The sequence below is a fragment of the Ammospiza caudacuta genome, chromosome 5, assembly GCF_027887145.1.
Source record: "Ammospiza caudacuta isolate bAmmCau1 chromosome 5, bAmmCau1.pri, whole genome shotgun sequence".
NCBI classification, from domain to species: domain Eukaryota; kingdom Metazoa; phylum Chordata; class Aves; order Passeriformes; family Passerellidae; genus Ammospiza; species Ammospiza caudacuta.
This window is the reverse complement of record NC_080597.1, coordinates 5617707-5636932: the sequence shown is the minus strand read 5'-3', so window position 1 is coordinate 5636932 and position 19226 is coordinate 5617707. Positions and strand designations below refer to the sequence as shown.

The following is a 19226-nucleotide window of genomic DNA, read 5'->3' as shown; positions in this document are numbered from 1 at the left end:
GACCAGTGCCAGCTCCTTGTCTTCCGACTTCATCCAAAACCAGCTGTGACTTCTGAGAAAGCCACAGCAAGCCACAAGCCCAGTGTTTAGCCAGCAGTGACACTGTGGCCTGGGTAATGGCTGCCCTAGGAAGGCCCACTGGATATCACTGCCTGGTTTTCCAACCCACACTCTATCCCAAAGAGCAGATCCATAGCTTGCAGGGGAGTGAAAGGTCCCTCCTGCCATCTCTCCCCCTCTCTCCACACTTGCTTTATAAGTGAGATGTAAGGGTGTTGGGGAGAAAGAGGCTTTTGTAGGTTTTGAGTTTTTTCTCTTTCCATTCCTTTCCCTATACATCCTGGTTCATCTCTTGCCTCCCAGGCTGGTTTCTTCTCTTTTCTACTTGCTTTCCCACCCACCAGACTCCCACCACTGTGCCACAAAAAGCTTTAACAGCTACAGTGCTGAGCTCTGTGACAGAGATGGAGAGCTGGGGGCCAGGGAAGAGCACAAAGGGGCTCTTTGCCTTGTGTGGAGGAGTCTCACATGAATATTTTGTTTTGCTTATTGTTTTTAGGCTGTTTTGCTCTCTTCCAGCCTTTGAGAAGGTCCTGGCTGGCCCTGCATACTCACAGGAATATACAGGAACCAACACCTTAAGCAAGAGATATTGAAAAGCCACTCCTTGCTTTTCTCTAGTGTTTGAACTTTGCTGTGTGGGACACCAATGCTTCCTCTCCACCCTTTTCCTCCACCATCTTCCATAACAAACCCATCCTTTCCTGTCATGGAAAGTGGTGATGGAAAAAATGACACCCTCTGAACTTAGATTTCCTGACTGTCTGCTGGTCCCTCACCAGTGCCAGTTGTTATTGTCACCCAGCAGGGCTGATGCTGTTCCCTCCCAAGCCTGGTTTCATCTCTGTGCCTCTTCCTTCTGCAACACCTCTCCTGCTCCCTTCTCATGTTTCATGTGTATTCCAGCCCCACAAGTACTTCGTGTTCCCCCAGCTCCCACCTCTCTACACCTTTCCATCCACCCAAGCCCTGCATTTCCATTTCCATCCTTCTCCTCTCTAGCCCTGCATTGCTCATTCCTGACTGCCTTCCCTACACCTTGTAGCTCCATCTTTCAGCATCTTGCCCATGAGCTCTGTGCCCCTCACTGGTGTGAAGGTAACACCACAAGGGCAGGTCCCAGCACTTTCTACTAGGCGGGAGGCAGTGATAAAGGTATCGGGATGGGCGCCGTGTGGGATGTGAGGTGCGAAAAGAGCTTTTATTCTCTTTCCCTCTGTCTGCTCTGTGTTTAAGTTGGGATTACCTGATTCATCCTCTGAGACAATGCTGTAGATGAAGCTGCCGGGGGGATGCTCGGCCGCCCTGCGGTACCACAGAGGGAAGTGGTCCATGGTGAAGATGCTTTCCTTGTCCTTCTGTGTCAGGAATTTCCTGCCGGGAGAGAACACGCTGCTCACGGAGCCCTCCTCAGGGCAACGCAGTGGGACACCTGCGGCAGGGCGCATCGCCCTCACCTCTCCACCCGGGGTTTTTCTACGGGCGAGGGCCGGTGGTGTCGCCGCTGTCCCCCCGGGGCAGGGCAGGGCTCCCCCTCGCTCCTGAGGGCGGCCGCGCCCGCCGCGCCTCCCGCGACCGCCGCCAGGTGCCGCTGTTGGCCCGGGCCAGGCCCGCGGCGGCAGCCCCCGGCGGGCGGTGGGGCCGGGCCGGCCCCGGGCTCTGAGGGCCGGGCAGGGCCGGAGGGAAGCGGGCAGGGCCGGAGGGAAGCGGGCAGCACGGAAGATATACCAGGAACGACACCCCGGGAGCAGCGCCGCAGTGCCAGGGGAGCGGGTGGGCGAGGGAAGCACAGGTGCTTGTGGCCATTAGTTACCGCAGGGGATGGGGAGCAGGTGAGGAAAGGGGATTAGGCAGTCTCCTAAAAAACAAACCACACACCCCAAACATAACGTTATGCAACTGTGGGAAAAATCCTCATCTCCTCAGGAGATGCTCAGAGCAGAGACCTCACAGCAACCTTCCAGTATCTGAAGGGGGGCTGCTGGGAAGCTGGAGAGTGACTCTGTTAGGAACTGTAGTGATAGGACAAAGAGAAATGGGTACAGACTGAAAAACGGGAAATTTAGATAAGATACTGGGAAGAAATCTTTTAAGGTGAGGCCGGTGAGAAGCTGGAACAGGTTGCTTAAGAAGGTTGCCCCAGCCCTGGCAGTGTTCAAGGCCAGGTTGGATAATGCCTTAATCAACTTAATCCATGGGAGGTGTCCCTCCCCATGGCAGAATGGGCTGGGAACAGATCACCTTAAAGGTCCATTCTAATCCCTTAACAAATTCTATGATTCTGTGATTCCCAGAGAGGCAGGAACTGAAGTACTTGAGCAAAGAGATGCTTCTGAAGGCAAGAGGATGTGTCCTGGGAGCTTGACAAGACATGCAGTGGGTGCTCAAGCGAGACCTCATAAAATCAGGTCATTTGTTTCCCTGGAGGTTCATACAGCTTGCCTGGCAAGTCCTTTTGTTTTCAGACTCTTGTTTTGCTGTATATTTTGACATCATAATTCCTCATTTAGGATTCCTTCCTTTCAGGGGATTCCAGGAGCTCCTCCTGTGAGATATGTGGGGGTCTGTCTCTGCAGTGTGGTGACTGTGACTGTTTCAAGCACTGAATGCTGTTCCTGATGAGCAGTGGGAATTATCACATTAACCTCCTGCAGCACACAGCATTTCTCCCTTGTTGCCAGAGACTGACTACTCTGAGTTGTTCAGACTACTTCAAACACATGAAGAGTGTCACCTTTCAGGCACAGCAGAGCTGGAGGGTAGGACTCATATTTGGGGAACTTGGGGACAGTGAAACAGCTGCTGAGAAGCTAATGACCACCACCCACATGGTCCCTTTCTGTTCCATCTGCTGGTGTGCCTCTGTGACCTGTCCTTTCCTACAGCAGCATGCATATCCAAAATGCAACAGAATGCAAACTACCCTTTCCACATCAAAACCCTTCAGTGCACACATCCTCCTGCCTTGAGGGAGAGGACAAGGCAGTGAATGGGATGTGACAGATGTCAGTCACATCGCTTAACGCCTCACTGCAAGGCACTGGGATGCTGCTGCCATGTGGGCAGTGTGAGAGGCAGAGCAGCATCAATCTGGGAGAGGAACTGAGACAGAAAGATCAAACACAGCCAAGCTGGGATGTTGCTGGGGCACTGGAGTGCAGAGCCTTTGCACTGCAAAATGGTCCTGGGGACATGGAGTGACTGTGGGCATTTTCTGTGTCAGCTGACTGAAGTCAGGGAATGGTTGAAGTGTTTCATTTAAATGAATGCACTCTGGGACAGTATTTTAAGAAAAACTCAAAAGGACCAGAGGAACACAAAGGCCCCCTACTCTGATTCTGTGAATCAGCATTAATGCCATCAAGGTGTTTCTCCTTTCCATTCTGCCTCCCCAAAAGCATTTCTAAGGCTGGTGGTGATTTCATGCTGGCCCTCCAGAGACACAGACAGAAACCCTGTAATGCAGCTTAGGCACTTACTTGTTGGAAATCTTCTCAGAGCCCACATACAGGGCACTCCTCATGAGCCCAGCCCGAGTGCCCAGAAACGCCATCTCAATGCCTGCCTCAGTATCCCTGTGGGACAGAAATACACAAGCAGGAGCAAACAGTTCTCACAAGAACAGCCATGACCCAGGGTGAGGGCCTTTCAAACTTGAAGCCACATCTGGAGACCTGGTCCCAAGTTCTGCAATATAACCCTTTACACCAGGAGTGACAGTGGCTCCTCCCTGCTCATGGCAACAGGGGACAACTGGCAGGTTTAAGACTTGTGCTCAGATTTAAACCTTTGAAGTCTGCTTATTTCATTCTCTTTTAAGTAGGCCATAAGCTCCTCTGCCCCTGCTAGCTCTGCTTCAGGCTACTCTCACAAGGCTGAAGTGCAGGAAAGGAACTGCAGAAGGAGAATGGCTGGATCAGGGATGCAGGGAATGGCCAGGGTAGCAGAATGTGACTAAATAGGGTGTGTTGGTGTAGCTATTTAAAAGCTGTGCTGATAACTGTGTGTCCTAGCAGGATTGTCACTGGCTCAGCTTCTGTTTGTGTAGGGATACAAGGAACTTAAACAGGAGTCCAGTGGCCATGTACATCAGTGAGCAGGACGTTGTCTGCTGAAAGAAGGAAGATCTGTGAGACATGATACAAGACACCACAAGCAACAAGTGCCTCACTGGAAATAATAAAATACAAAGTTGTTCACTGAAACAAGCCTGTCCAGTATCTTCCTGAGGTTCAATCTGGAGGTACCACCAATAGAGACAAGACCAATCTCTCTTTTCTCCACTAGAAAAACCCTCACCATACTAAAGACTCTCCCAAGGAGGCCCAGCTTACCGGAGTTTACTCCTAAGAGACACTTTTCAAGCTATTTCTAAAGCTATTGAACTATTTCTATCAACTTTTGGAGCTATTTCTGCAGTTTCTTGTATGCTGTGCCAAGTTTGTGACTATTTCAGGCACTGCATAAACCCAGAGCAGTGTTCTATCCATATTTATGACTCGTACACTTACAAGGACATGTTGAGGGCCAGTGTTGTCCAGTAGGCCTCCATGGGGGCAGTGACCACTGCATCAAACAGCACTTCCTGGACCAACTCCTCATCACCTAAGGAGAAAAAAGAACAACAAAAATCAGGAGAGAAAGACATGTTTTTCCCTAGATGTTTTAGGGAGTCCCGTGGCACAGTGGATCAATGTGGCATAAAAAAGAGGCCTCCCATTACAGGGCAGAGAAGATGTCTAACACCCTGGGTGGTGGAAAACACAGGAGCAGATGCTACAGCCAAGATCACAGAATTACAGAATCAATGATGTTGGAAAAGACCTCTGAGATCATCAAGTCCAACCTATGACCCAACACCATCAGGTCAACCAAACCACAGCACTGAGTACCATATCCAGTCTTTCTTTAAACACCTCCAGGGATGGTGACTCCACCACCTCCCTGGGCAGCTGTTGCCAAAACTGATCACCCTTTCTGTGAATAATTTCTTCCTAATGTCCATAATCATCAGATCAGCTCCCCTGCAAACTCTGTGGAAACGTGGTGCCCAAACAAGTGTGGGCAAGTGAGAGGCTTTCAAATGAAGTTATTCATGAGACTGCCACTTGACTCCTTCATTGAGCAGGCTGTCCACAGCCTTTGCCTCAAATCCCTGCCTTGACCTTTCCTCTGGGCATCCTGTAGAGAGGATATCAGCCAAAACCTTCCACTCATGTGGCTTCCCTCAAAACCACTAGAGACTTTTTTATGGTCTCTACTCTGTCCCTTTGATCACTGGCTTCTCTGTTTGCCCTCCTTCCTTCCTGTGAGTCCCAAAACATTTTCCTGTCCTGGTTTTCACCAGATGCTCAAGACAGTGCAGGCTACCACTCTAATCCACTTTGCACTGGAGCTAAGAAGTGATTAGGAAAGTTCAAGGTATTGTCATGTGCTAAATGACATGCCCTAGAACTCCATTTATTTGACCTGCTTTGTTTCTGTATTGCCCTACTTGCAATAATCTGTGAGAACATGGTGACCATCATGTCCCAGAAATGCTCCTTTCAGTGCTGTTCTAGATGGAGCCACCCCACCATTTCAGTGTTTCTGGCACTGAAACCTTCTGGGTTTATGTTCCAGGTGTCCCTTAATGTTTTACCTCAAGTTCTCCCAAATTTCTTTGCCATAGATTTCAGGATCCTTCTCTCCATAGCTGTTGTTACTCAAGCTTCAAACTCAGAGCCCACCATGAGATCTTTCCCTCTTGAGGCCCCCCATGTCTAGGATTCATGTGTTCAAATCATATTTGTTTTTCCTCCACAGCACTTCCAAGCCTGCATTTTTCTCCAAGTCAGCTCTCCTGAAACTTTCCTCCTCCCTGGCCTCTTCAAAGCATACATCTCCTCTTTCCAGCCTACTCCAAGGACAGCCAGGAGGGCTCTGCTCACACTGTGCAAGGGAGGAAGGATTACTGGATTACAGTTGATTTTGCTTTTATGAGATTCCCATCCTTGTGCCAAAGGTTTGTGCCTCTGAGGTGCAGCCTTACATACAAAAGCTTGTACTTGGCAGCACTAAGGGGGCTGAAGGATAACCTAAAACCAAATTGCTGTAAGGAATTCCCATGCACAGCTGGCCATCTCTGTCCCCACAGAAATCCCACTCTTCAGTGGTGCTGTATCAGCTGCAGGAGAATGGGACCTGGTGCAAGGGATGAGCAACAGGGGGAGCAGGAAAGATAATAATCCTGTAACCATTTTTTTTCTCTTGGATCAGTTACCTGTTGTGTTTGGAAAACAAAATTAAAAATCCTTGTTCTGAAAAAAACCCATGTCTCCAATTTTTTTGGCCAACATTGTAGGTTCAAGTCAATGACAACATTTCTCAAATCTCTGCCAGTTTCAAACCATTTCAGCTGGGGAAAAAAACCTAACACCCCCTTCTTCCCCAAAGTTTCCTTCATTTATTATTTGTTGTTTTATAATTTTCAGTGTATAACAATGTTGAGGTTTTTTTAAAGCATGAGCCCTTGGAGGATGATGCCTGGTGTCCCTGGGAAACTGAGTTGTCTCAGCACTTTTCCTGGCTTCTCCTGCCATTGTCCCCTCTAGGCCACTCAGTCTGTCTGTCTTAAACCTGGAGTGCAGCCCCTGCCACGCTCCATTCAAGCCTTCCACTTTCCAGTATTTCCTGTGCTGAGACCTCCAATAAGGCTGAGTTATGTGTCAGCTTTGAAATGGAAAAAAAATCATCTGATAGACACAAGGGGGTGGATCCTCAGCTCATTTCCACTTGTGAATTGATCTGGCCTTGAGTTCAGTCCTGCCTGTGTAAGAAGTGCCAGAGGGGCTCAGTCTGAGACCAATCAGTTGTCACAGTCCCCTCTCCCTTGTGATAGGTACAGAAAGACCCCAGCAGGGCACTTTCAGTGCCTGGGACTCACATTCCAGGTCAGGCTCCTCTCCAGTGAGGAAACGGATCACAGCCTCCAGCTGGCTCAGCTTCCGGTGGTCGGGATCAATGTCGGTGATACAGTAAATCCTGGTGGGAAGGGGAGAACAAACCCAAAAGGGCAAAGAGAAACCACAGTCAAACAAAGGCTCCTGCATGATAATAACTGTGAAAAGAAAGTCAGCAAGAAACCTTGGGCTGCAAAGTCTTTACTTTTACATTGCTGCATGTTGTGCCCACTCTAAAGCTAACAGTGTGGCTAACAGTAAGTCAAACCCTGCCACTAAGCCAAACACCAATTAACCTGCCTGCTGCGCTCTCCAGCATCAGCTCACAACACAACTGAGCTGTTCCAAATCCTGCCAGCAGTTTCCTGTGTTATGTTGTGTAAGATGTGTACATGTGCCTGTGTAGACACTAACAGTGTGATGGAGAGACCTGAAAAGCAGAGGGTCATGTGCAACATGAGACCAGACTAGGAGCAGAAAAAGTAAGAGACAGAGGAACAAAGTGTGCAATGAGGAATGGTCTTGCAGTGAAATATGGTGACAACAAAAGCTGTCCCACGGGGACAGAACTGCAGGAGCCTCAGGACACAGCTTGGCAAAGGTAAAAGGATGTATTAGAAATGCTCTGTGCTATAAAAGAAACCAGTCTTCTAATCTGGCTTCCAATTTTGACTGCTCCGTTGTCAGGACAAGGGAGAGGAAGGGGTTATAAGATAGAATTAAAAGTCATAAAGAGGCTGAAAGGAGTGATTTATGAGAAAAGTCTAAGAGAAATGAATATGTAAAGTGTGGTAAGCTAACACCTGAAGTCAGGAGTAGAAGAAGGAGAAGTCGTTGTTTGTGTCTCAAATGTGCTGCTTGTGAAACTTGACAGCATAATGAGAGGTGAGAAGGGGTGCAGGGCTGCTCGAATATAGTTATTTTGGCTTTGATACAGCCTGGGTTCATGTGACTGAGTGGGACTGAATGTTGGGTTCATGAAAACCCCAAACCTCACAGCAATAAATGGAAAGTGCCGTGCTTCACCCTGTTTCATATCCAAACCAAGCAAAACTGTAAGTTCTGCTTGCTATTGAAATGGGGGTTATAAATCACCTCCGTGTTCACTAGAAGTTAGGTCTAGGCACAGTTCAGAAGGATGCCAACCAAAAATAAACTAGGATTTAAAAAAGTATTTCAATCTCTCACCAAGCTCGCAACAAAATTGCCTAACAGGTCTGACATAGTGTAGGTTTTGTGAGACAATTCTGAGCAATGTGAGGAGGAACAAAGTAAGTGTGAGCACAGCAGACTGAGGATAAATCTCAGCTGTTTCTTTGGAGAGGAATGTGTCAGGTCTTGGTGGGATCTCCCAACAGAAGAGGGGAAAGTCAATTGCCTGGAGACAATCAGGTCTTTGCAGGTCCAGCCCCTGAACAGCACTGCTTTTTCCCTAGGCACAGAGGGTGGTGAACTCAAACCAGACTGCTGGGAACTTTGCCCAAACATCATGACAAAGTCCTGTGTCACTGACAGGATTTCCTCCACTTACCATTCGTTTGCTAAAGACAGGTCTGGCTGGAGCAGGTCATGCAAACCTGAAACCAGAGAGAACATGGAGTATTCAGTGAGGAAGCAGACAGACACACAGAGGCTCTGAAGGAGAACTGGTGACGTTCAGGGTAGCTCCCCTGTCCCTTTCAGATTAACCTACCTTCTTCCACGGAAGTGTTCCCCAGCAGGATGTACTCCCCGTGCCCCCTGGACAGCACAACACCCAGGCTGCAGGCAAGAGGGAAAACAGAGGGCTTGTCAGCAAGGAAAGGTGCCATTGCCTGCAGTTCCAACCCTTAATGACATTAACTCCCTCCACAGCTATTAAAGAAAAGAACATCATCGGAAGAGGATTAAGTGAGATCCGATTTCAGCACAGGGGGCTAAGGAACTGTCTGCAGAGTTATGAGGCATTGCTGGTGACAATTTTTTTGGCCAACACTGTAGGTTCAGGTCAACGATAACTTTTCTCAAATCTCTGCCAGTTTCAAACCATTTTAGCTGGGGAAAAAAAACAACACCCCCCTCCCTCCCCTCCCCCTCACAATTTCCTAAACTTGTTAATTGCTGTTTTATAATTTTCAGTGTATAACAATGTTGAGGTTTTTTTAAAGCCATACACCAGTACCATAAACCATATTCAGTGAAAATGAAAATTTAAGCTGTCTCATTTCTCTGAAATAAAACAACATGCTTTATCTAAGGTATATAGCTGTCAGACTCTGAATTTCAGGTAAATCATAATATTCCTTTTGAATTGACCCCAAATAATATTTTAATGGCAACAGGAACAAAGAATTCATTTATTCCTACTGCTCTACTCATGTCTTGTAGTAAGATTTATGAAGAGAAGGAACTGGTCTGCTGCTCAGACTTCTGATACACTGCATTGGTGCCACAAGTCCTTGCTCACCTGAAGGGTGTGCCACTGATGTCCGTGAAGAAATAATCATTGGTGAGGAAGAGAACTCGTTTCTGAAATGAGAGAATGAATGAGTAAGAGAGACCCTCTGACAGAGCAAGGGCATAGTGGGATGGGGGCCTGGGATAATGTCCCCAAGGCTGAGCAAAGCCAACACCTCTCACCCTGCTGGGGCTGGCTGGAGGCTGGCATGAATGTGCAGTATTCAGCATATCCAGCACCTTGAGACTTCCAGGATCCAGGCAGCCACTCTATCTTTGCAACAAGGGCTGCAGATAAACCTTTCTTTGTTCTAGGGCTCCTGCACTGGCTGCAGAAAGGGCTGGGGGGAAGCTGCCCTCCCTCTCAGCCCCTCCAAGCTGGGGCCCTGCTGCTCTTCTGCTAGACACAGCAGCCCTGACAGCTTTGCACATCATCATCATCATCATCATCTCCAGCTGGAGGGGGGCTCAGGGGCAGATAGGAAGGAGGAGTGGAGTTGAAGGAGAGGCAGAATGGCAAACCTATCCTCTGCGTGGGTGGGCAGCCAGGGCCAAGTCTCCCCACTCCTGTAGGAAATGCTGATATTCCTGACATTTGCTTTCACACCAAAGTGGGACAAAACATTAGCATATTCCAATTTTGTTAAAAAAAAATCAGTTTAAAAAAAAATTACATTTTCAATTTGGAAAAAAAGTGCTGTTTCAAATCCAAGCCATTTTGATTCGCACGCAAATATTTTTTTCAGACTGACATTTCAACTGAAGACATTTCAGATTATTGAAAGCTGCCTCAGAACTTCATCTGTTTGCCAGACTGGCCTTTTCCTGTAGGAAAGTGTTGATTTCAGTGGAACGCTTTTCCAAAGGAGAAAAGTTTCTGGAAAGTTTCTATCCAAGCCTTATGCCAGTATATGAACCCTAATATGTTTAAAATCCTAGACCCAGTCTGAGAACGAGATGAGAGGATGTGTGTGGGAGACAGGGGAGGGAACACAGAAAACTCAGTGTTCCCCAGGGAAAACCATGCCTGCTCTAACCTGCTTGAGCTGAGCAGCCCTGGAAGGGGAGTGAGGCACAGAGGGCTCCAGCTCCACAGAGTACACCCAGTTTGTGCTCACTGTGCTGACAGGGATGGGGGATATCATTAGGTGTGCTGATGGGCATTCAGGATATTGGTAGGTGAGGAGGTGGCAGGTGGCTTAGCCCCTTTTCCCACCCCTCTCATGCATTGCAACTGTACTGCTGAACAACAGGGTCTTCTGCTGAGACAAGACCACACAGAATCACAGAATCATTGAGGTTGGAAAAGAGCTCTGAGATCACCGAGCCCATCCTTTGAGCTATCACCACCTTGTCAAGCAGACCACAGCACTAAGTGCCACGTCCAGGCCTCTCCTGAACACCTCCAGGGATGGTGACTCCACCACCTCCCTGGGCGGTCCATTCCAATTTAAAATAACCCTTCCCAAGAAGTTATTTCTCTTAATGTGCAAGATCTCCCAAAGGGCTGTGGTACCCCCAGAGAATATAACTTGGTGGTGTTTTGGTGGCTGTGGGTGGTACAAAAGGCATTTACCCTCCCTTTTCTTCCTGTCTGATCTGATGATGGAGGCAGGGAGGCATGGAAAAGACCTGGCCACTACCCTGATACCCTTTCCTTTAGCAGGGCTTGTTCTGCTCCTCCTTTTTTCCCCTGACCTGCCCCTCTTCTGATGAGTGCTCAGCCAGCCCCAAGACAGCTGGAGGTACCACCCCTTACCCATGGCATGGAAAAGAAGCAGAGCCACCCCTGAGCCAAGTGGGGCTGAGGATGATGAGGCAGGACTTTGCTGCATAGCAGGGCTCAAGGGAGGAGAGCATGGGCACGCTGGCACAGTGACAGGATGGCTGACTGCCATCCCCTGCACTCTGGAAACACGTGGATTCCAGACTGGATGCTGTGCTAGGCATCCAGGCATGGCTGTTGCCATTACCAGAGGTTTGCCACAACTTCCACCCATGCCCTCTCTCTTCTGCTTTTACAGTCACAGTCCTTCTGTACTCAAGCTGTAAGAGAAGGCATTTCTGCCCCTAGAACTCCCTAACAACTGCCTCCTGTATTTGCTCCTTGTTTTTTCCTCTCTATCTCACTCTGTTCTTGATACCCTCCTGAAATCAATGTGGAGTATTGACATTTACGTGGCTGACACAATCATTTCTATCCCCTTCACTCAGGTCTCCTCTCCACAGTCTGGGTGCCTCATTCTATTAGTTTCAAGGCTCTGTCAGCACTTTCTTTGTTTCAAAGCTGCTCTGCTTCATCAGCTAGCAGAGTACAAGTGGGAATTACTAAGCTTCATTTCTGGTTTCCACTCTGTGTGTATTCTGCTAATAGTAAAATTGTCACAGACTCAGCCTCAGTCCCCTGTTGTGCTTCACAAGGCTTCCAGAGCTGCAAATGGAACAAATAATATCTCTTTACCAAGGCTACTTTTTGTTATCTTCTTTTTCCCCTGGGTAGGGGAGCAGAAGGATGTCTCTAAAATACTGAACTAAAAGATAGCATTGGATGACTCAGAAGAGTGTTATTGAGGGTGCACAAAGGGGTTAAGCTAGCAAAAGAAGCAATCTAGACCTACAAAGAATAGGTCTTGCTCTAAGACCTTGATTACTTTTCTGATAGAATAACTAAGGTAATGGATGAAGGAAATAAAGGTCATTCAATATATTTGGGTTTATATAAAGTACTTGAAACAGCTTCTCATGAACTTTTATTCAAAAAAATCAGTTAAAGTGGGCTTAAATAAGATATAGAGGGAGAACCAGCTGCAGGACTGTAAACCGAAAGAAACAGTGAACAACAGGCCATGGAGGGAAGAAAATCTAATGGGAGGAACAGACTCTGCCTTAGCAGCCCTTCTGTACAGGGATCTATCTGTAAGACAAAACAGAACATTTCTCTGTACACTGAAAAAAGTGTCTCAACAGCCCTTAAAATTAGAAAGGCTGGATGGAAAGGAGAAGTGGGTTTCATGTGGAAAAATGGCAACTGGAAAAAATAGCTAAGAAACACAGAATTGAGGGCGGCAGCTCCAGTGCAGTTGTGGGAGGGAGAAAAAAATTGAAGGGACAGCAGAAAGAAGATTGGGGGCTCCCTGTTCAGAAATATCCTACTGCAGAGAATAGCTGCTCTGTGCAGAGCAACAGGGAAACAGTTTCATAATTCAGTGAAGCCCTGGTATTTGGGCACCAGAAATGATAGAAGAGTCAACAGGAACAATCATAACAGCTGAAAAGTGTGCAAATATTTCAAATGCAGATGTTAGCAATGCTCAGGAGAAGAAAAGCAAAGCCATCAACACGTCCATGGGAGTTACAAACACCAGGAATAGAGAGAAAAAAAATGTAGGGACAAGATCTAGCAGGACAACCATTCAGAGGAAACAGAGGGGTGTCTTCAGTAGGAAATGGCCCCATTTCAGCAGCGGCTGTGAGCATTTGGTTTGTTGGAATTAATGCTGACTGTGGCTTAGCATGGGAATAGTTCAGCCAGCCACTGAAAAAAAAATGCTCTCTATAAAGGATGGAAAATTTTCCTGAAATATAGAAGACTTCTGGGCAGTGTAACTTGCAGGACTCTGGAATACTTCCTAACAGGAAATGATGAAAGCCAAAATCTTCGAGAGAGTTAAATAAATGTGAATGAAAAAGTACCAGTGAACATAAATGTACGAGATAATTTTGCACTGATTCCAAAGGAAGATGTATAACCCTGCCCTAGAGCTGGTAGGGAGTGTTCAAAAGTCTCCATTTCACTATGGCTTTTCATAAAACATCTGCAAATATTTGCATAGAAATTTAATCCTGGACCTGGATAAAGGGAATCACATCCTGACGAAGTGAGGGACAAAGTTTTCATGAGTAGTTTTTTATAGAGAAAGAGGGTGGCAAAACAGTCTCCAAATCTCCCTCTGCCTAGGTCAGTTCAGCATGGTCTTCCCCTGTTGTAACTCTTGAAGATGTCTGATTCATTTCACAGCCCTATAAACAATGACCAACATGCTTTTTGGCTTTGCCTGGACAAAGCAGGGAGCTGAGAGATGTTTCCAGTACCTTTCTGAAAGCAGAATGTTGGTAGGTGTAATAAGGACTTCTAACGATGTTCTCCTGTATGTCTTTAGCACATGGGTTATATATGTGGTGAAACAATGAAATCCTCACACTCAGGAATGCTGAACATTGAAAACCACATCCCTTGTGGTTTTTCAGCATCCACTCCCCTGGGTGACCTGAACAGAAGGAGAATTTCTTACCCCTTTGTCCACAGGGACCTTCACATCCATGGAGAGGTAGCCTGTTTCCCCATTGATCATAGCACTTCTCAGCTGCAGAGGTGAACAAGTTTGCTGTTAGTGTCTCCAAGCAGGACCCAGCAGGAATTAACAAAGCCTTGTAATTAACACACAGGGGCTGGCAGAAAGAATCACAATTGGCTCCCTCTCCTCCCCAGCTCTGTCTTGCTTCTTTTAAACAGAAATCTTGTTTGCAGTGATCAGAATCTTTGGACAGTCAAGCTGATAAGTGATACAGAATAGTAATAGTTTATCCTGAAAGCTTCTTGATATGTCTTTGAGCAAAAATAAAAGATCTGGAATCTATGAAATTGCCAGTCCCACTTACAGACTTCACTGTTTGGCAGCCAGAAATTCATTAGCACAGTGCTTTGAGAGCCTGGAAGAGGAGGAAACTGAGAAACCCACTAACTCCCTCAGACTGAATCCAAAGATCTTTGACATTTTAAAAACTGATTTATAAATTATAGGCTGTATTCAGCAACACTTCTGAGGGGCAGCAAAGCAGCTGTTTAGCACAGTAAAGCAAGAATATATGAGAGCAGGGTAGGCAGTGAGAAGACCACTTTATTCAACCCAGGTTCCAAAGGTAAAATGTAATTTTCACAGTGACTCCCAGCCTCTTGCAAGAAAGATCCAGGAAATTTTTCCACAAGTAGAGAGGCTTTGACTTCAGGTCCAGCCTGCCAGAGCATATCAAGTCTATTGCTTCAGGCTGGATAGAAAAAAAATAGGTGGGAAGTAACTTACTCATTCACAAATTGTTTCCTTACTTCCAGAAACAGGCCTCCATTCAGGTGCTAGCCAGTCTCAACTGCACTGGCTTTACAAGGCCATGGTTTTGTTTATTATGGCTGTTTGATGTGGGTTATTTACAGACCTAGAATATAAAGCTCATGTTTCCCAAGGCCCACATCTTGGAAATGAAAACACTGACTGGTACTATTACTCCTTTCTGGCTAAGAGTGTTTTGCCTTCTTCCAAAGCCTCGGCATACTCTTTGTTCTGGTCTGACAGCCTGCAGGATTTGTTCTGAGTTTAGAATTATAGAATATCCTGAACTGGAAACAAGGATCAGCAAGTCCAACTCCTGGCCCTGCACAGCACCATCCCCAAAAGTCACACCCTGCGCCTGAGAGCATTGTCCAAACACTCCTTGAGCTCTGGCAGCCTGTGCTGTGCCCACTGCCCTGGGGAGCTGTTCCAGAGCCCAACCACCCTCTGTGGGTAAAACCTTTTCCTGATACCCAACCTAAACCTGCCCTGGCACAGCTTCAGGCCATTCCCTGAGTCCTGTCACTGTCACCACAGAGAGGAGATCAGTGCCTGCCCCTCCTCTCCCTCTCTCAGAGAAGCTGTAACTGCACTGAAGTCTTCCCTCAACCTCCTCCAGGCTGAACAGACCAAAAGACCTCAGCCACTCCCCTCCAGACCCTTGACCCTTCTCCTTTTTGCCCCTCACACTATAAATATCCCTGTGCTGCTTTACAGACAAGCCCTTGCTGCTGCCTGGCTGCAGGTTGCACCATTGTGCACCAGTTGGTGTTTTTCAGACAATGCCAACTTGCCTCTCCTGGATTGCTTTTTGCTGCATTACACATCATTAGCACTTGGGCATATTTTCCAGCCTGAATGTGCTGCTTATCAGCATTGCTGAGATTATACTGCAACTGATGTGGAGTCTGTCATTGATCTAATACCATAGCTACAAATATGAGTGTTGAAATGTTGGCAGCTTTCTGCTGCAGTGGGTGTATCTTGAGAGCCTCTAGACTTGCTGAAGTCACACTGCAGATATTGCTCACGTCACTGAATCTCTCTGCACCCTCTGTGACTGCAATCTTTCTTTCTTCTGGAAGATGCAGTACAGGAAGACAAAGTTGCTTTTTGTTTCTCATGCTGGTTTCATGATTTTTTTGTCCCCCGGATAGTTTTACTCTGATTGCCTATGAACAGAAACCTTACACTTGGTATTGTATTTGCATTCAGGTATCAGTGTCAGTTGGTCAGACTGACTTCGTCATGAGCCCACTAGCCAAATAAACATGAGAGCAAAGCAGATAATTCTTTCATTTCTTAGATTAATTTTTTTAACAGCAAACTAGGCAAAGAGGTATAGCTCTAAAAGTGGTTCCAGTTAGAGAGAAAACTGCAATGGGAGTAAAGTCCTCTAGGAGATCAGTGAACCTACAACAAAGCTGCTGGCAACTTGCATCTTGGTGGTTCCACTGCATGTAAGACCACTTATTTTTGTCTTGCTTTCCACATTACATAGTTCTGCTGTGTTCCCTTTCTCAATTTGCCACTCTTCCCCCTCCCAAACTCCTTTGATGCTGCCTTTATACTTGGCCTACACTAGTGGCAGTAGCTACTTTGATCCCCTTGCTGCTGTTTGTCCTGCCTGTTTAAGTGGATATCTGTAAGCATCAGATCCGTTTATCTCAGCAGTCTCCCCTGTAATCCAGAAGCATCACAGCTAATTCTATCTTACTCCACATTCAGTTCTTATCTTAGTCATTTAGGTATCCATTTCCTCCTAGTTCTGAGTAAAATAAAACCAGCCACAGAGGAACCTCTCTATGTGCTCATTTTACCTGAGGTCCTAGGTGTGCAAAGCAGCAGTGTGCAGCTCTTACAGGTGTACACTGTTTCTTCTTTACCACTTGTTAATAATTTTGCTCAAAAGACAGTAGAAAAGAGTTTGGCTTTTCTTTTCATCTTTTCTCTCTGGTCAGTTACTGCTTTCAGTAACTCCACACCTGCGCAGTAAGGTGGTTTCTGGAATTTGTTTTTCCTCTGTGTTTATTACTAATAGTGACTGCAAGCTTTAGTCCCCTGATGAATGTACTCCTTGTTCCTGATCTCATTAGTGGAGTGGCTTCAGCTTTATCTCACACACTGCACGTGTGGGTGACATCACAGGGCACTGCCACACTCCTAAACTACTCTGGCTTTGTATTAAGGCAGCATTAGGCTTTGTACACACAGACTGGCTCCCTGGAGCATCCTCCAAAGTGCTTCCTTCCTCTTCCCAGCACTTCTTCTTTGTTCCATAAGAAGGAAAACTCATACTGGGAAGGAAGGCAAGCACTTGGTAGGGGAGCTTCATCTTTTGTCCTCCTGTAAACCACCCATCTCTCTTAGTCAGAGCCAGTCAGGCACAGAGAAACAGCAGGAATGCCCCCCTCACCTTCCATACAGGCACACAAAGCAGTAGAAAGAAGGTGCTACAAGAGGCTAAATCCACTTTCTGACACTCACTATTTCATCCTGGTCTTCCCACTCCACTTCTGAAAGATCTACGCTGTTGTAGTTCGGCTTAGGCTTCAGTTTCTTTCCTTCTTTATACTGGAATTAAAAAAAAAAAAAAAAAAAAGGAAAAAGAAAAATATTCAAGTAAGTAGCTACATCAATTCCTAAACCAATCCTTTAAGAATTGGTGTGTAATTTGAAAAATAGGGGTGTCTCATTTATTCTCTGACTAGGCAGGCAGAATTTGTGCAGTAGGCAGAATTTCTTGGTCCCATGTCACAGATTTCTTTACACTGGCAGTGAGGCGCTAGGGCAGTCCCAGTGGGACAGACAGGAACACAGCTAAACTTACAGGCAGAGGCTGTGGCCTCCTTCCCCTAAACAGATCAGTGCAACACCCCTGCCTGCAGGAAATCAGTTTTTTTCCCTGCAGCTGAGTATAATCCCATTAACATTATAATACCAGCAGGAGATCTCTTCTGATGGGAGTCAGGTTTAACTGCACTCACGGGAGACTTTTCACCTACAACTAACTGACGCCAGAGGGCTATTCCCCTAATCTCCGGGTGAGGGAGAAGGCGTGAATCGGACTGGGAGAGGCCAATTGACGCTGCAGGGATAAAGCAGCAAGGGCTGTGCCTTGCCCCGCCCTGGAAACGCGGCGTGTCCCTTCTCTTCACACACTTTACCTTTACAAGAACGTAAAATTTGGTGGATGATTGGTTGATGATTTATGATCACGATTTATATTTTTGTTTTTTTTTTTTTTTTTTGGGGGGGGGGTTAGTTCTAGGGTTAGTTTGTTTTGGGGTGGTTATGAAATGATGATGGCAGTTGATTATTGTTTTTGATACTAGGAAATATAGAGGAAGGTTAATTAAAAGTGTATTGATGATAAATGGTTTGGATAATGTAGGGACATATGGTTTCATGTGCCTGTGGTGACCCTGGCCAAAGCTGCCTTTCTGAAGACAGGGCCACCATGGGGCTTCAGAGCAGCTTTCTCTTGTGGTGACCACACTAATGCTTATAGATGTGAGCAGGTGGGTTTGGGCAGACCAGAAACGTGTCTGGAATGTAAAATCCTCCCGTGCTGGGCATCTCAGCAATGAGGCCAGCTGGCCCTCCTGCTCCTGGGTGCCTGCATGTCAGAGCTGGTGGCCTTCACAGCCCAAAACCCCCAAAGGAATCAGAAGCAGCACAGAAAGTCCCCGTGTTCAAGCCAGCAAAGGGTCTCAGATGCACAGCTGCACGTACCAAAGGACGGAGGTCGGGGTGTGAGAGGATGTAGCCGTTGTTGGTGTTGAGGAAGGCGTAGCCATGGACACCCAGCTGCAGAAAGAGGCATGACAATAATCAGTGCTGATCACACCCAGGCACCACCAATATTGAGAAATATTTTCCTTTTAAAGGTATTGACCAGCAGAAAATGGAATCCATCCCAAAGCAGGTATTTGTCTGTGCACAAAAGGATGTGCAGGAAGTTGGTCTGTGTACACATTCAGAAAAATATGTCCTCCTACAGTCTGATTGTCAGCATGGACAATCAGCACCCAGAGGCAGACTGAGCCCTCCACAGCAGAGATGCACAGGAAATGGGCAGTGATAGGGAAAATTTTAGTTTTAAAACAATTTTTCAGGAATAGCATAATCTATCAAGAGCAGACACCGGCTGACCTGATCTGTGAGAGATTTCCAAGAGAGCCATTACTCAGCTCAAGCCCATATATAATGCAAATTCCAACTACATCCTGAGTTGCTAAAAATCTGCAGATAGCCTGTGCTTGCCAAAACATTAGATGTCTCAAGAAAAACAGCAATGAATAAAGTTTCTATCTTAAAAAAAAAAGTTCCAACTCTATTCCTACAGAGACAATCCTGGAGGGATAACGTAGGGAATTGAGGAGGTAACTAATTTACAGTCTGTCTGTGTATTCAGGGAATCAATTCTGTATTTCACACATCCCAGACCAAAACCTTGGACCATATCTCTATGTGAAGCAGTTTCTTGAAAACCACACTTGGCTTAACTCAGTGTGGCAAAAATGAAACCAAGACACTGGATCAGCAAATTTCTTTTTTGGCCCATTAAAGCTGAAATTTCCCAGCCCAGTAAAAGCCCAATCATTAATATATAAGCTCCAGAGGTCTGGAATGCTGGAACTGGTCCTTTTGGAGCCCATGTACTAGGGAATTCAAGTTGAGG

At 46.5% G+C, this 19226-nt stretch overlaps 1 protein-coding gene across 1 annotated transcript in view; it reads right to left on the bottom strand.

The window, feature by feature from the left end:
* The window catches only part of CACNA2D4 (calcium voltage-gated channel auxiliary subunit alpha2delta 4), a 119443-nt gene that overhangs the window by 66174 nt on the left and 34043 nt on the right, over window positions 1-19226 (bottom strand). Inside the window, exons 17-26 of the mRNA XM_058804820.1 lie at window positions 18278-18352; window positions 17030-17116; window positions 13730-13801; window positions 9448-9509; window positions 8695-8762; window positions 8533-8578; window positions 6986-7083; window positions 4572-4665; window positions 3540-3635; window positions 1307-1434 (exon numbers count right to left, since the gene is read on the bottom strand). Coding sequence (XP_058660803.1) covers window positions 1307-1434; window positions 3540-3635; window positions 4572-4665; window positions 6986-7083; window positions 8533-8578; window positions 8695-8762; window positions 9448-9509; window positions 13730-13801; window positions 17030-17116; window positions 18278-18352 — 826 coding nt within the window. The remainder of the gene's footprint in view (window positions 1-1306; window positions 1435-3539; window positions 3636-4571; window positions 4666-6985; window positions 7084-8532; window positions 8579-8694; window positions 8763-9447; window positions 9510-13729; window positions 13802-17029; window positions 17117-18277; window positions 18353-19226) is intronic.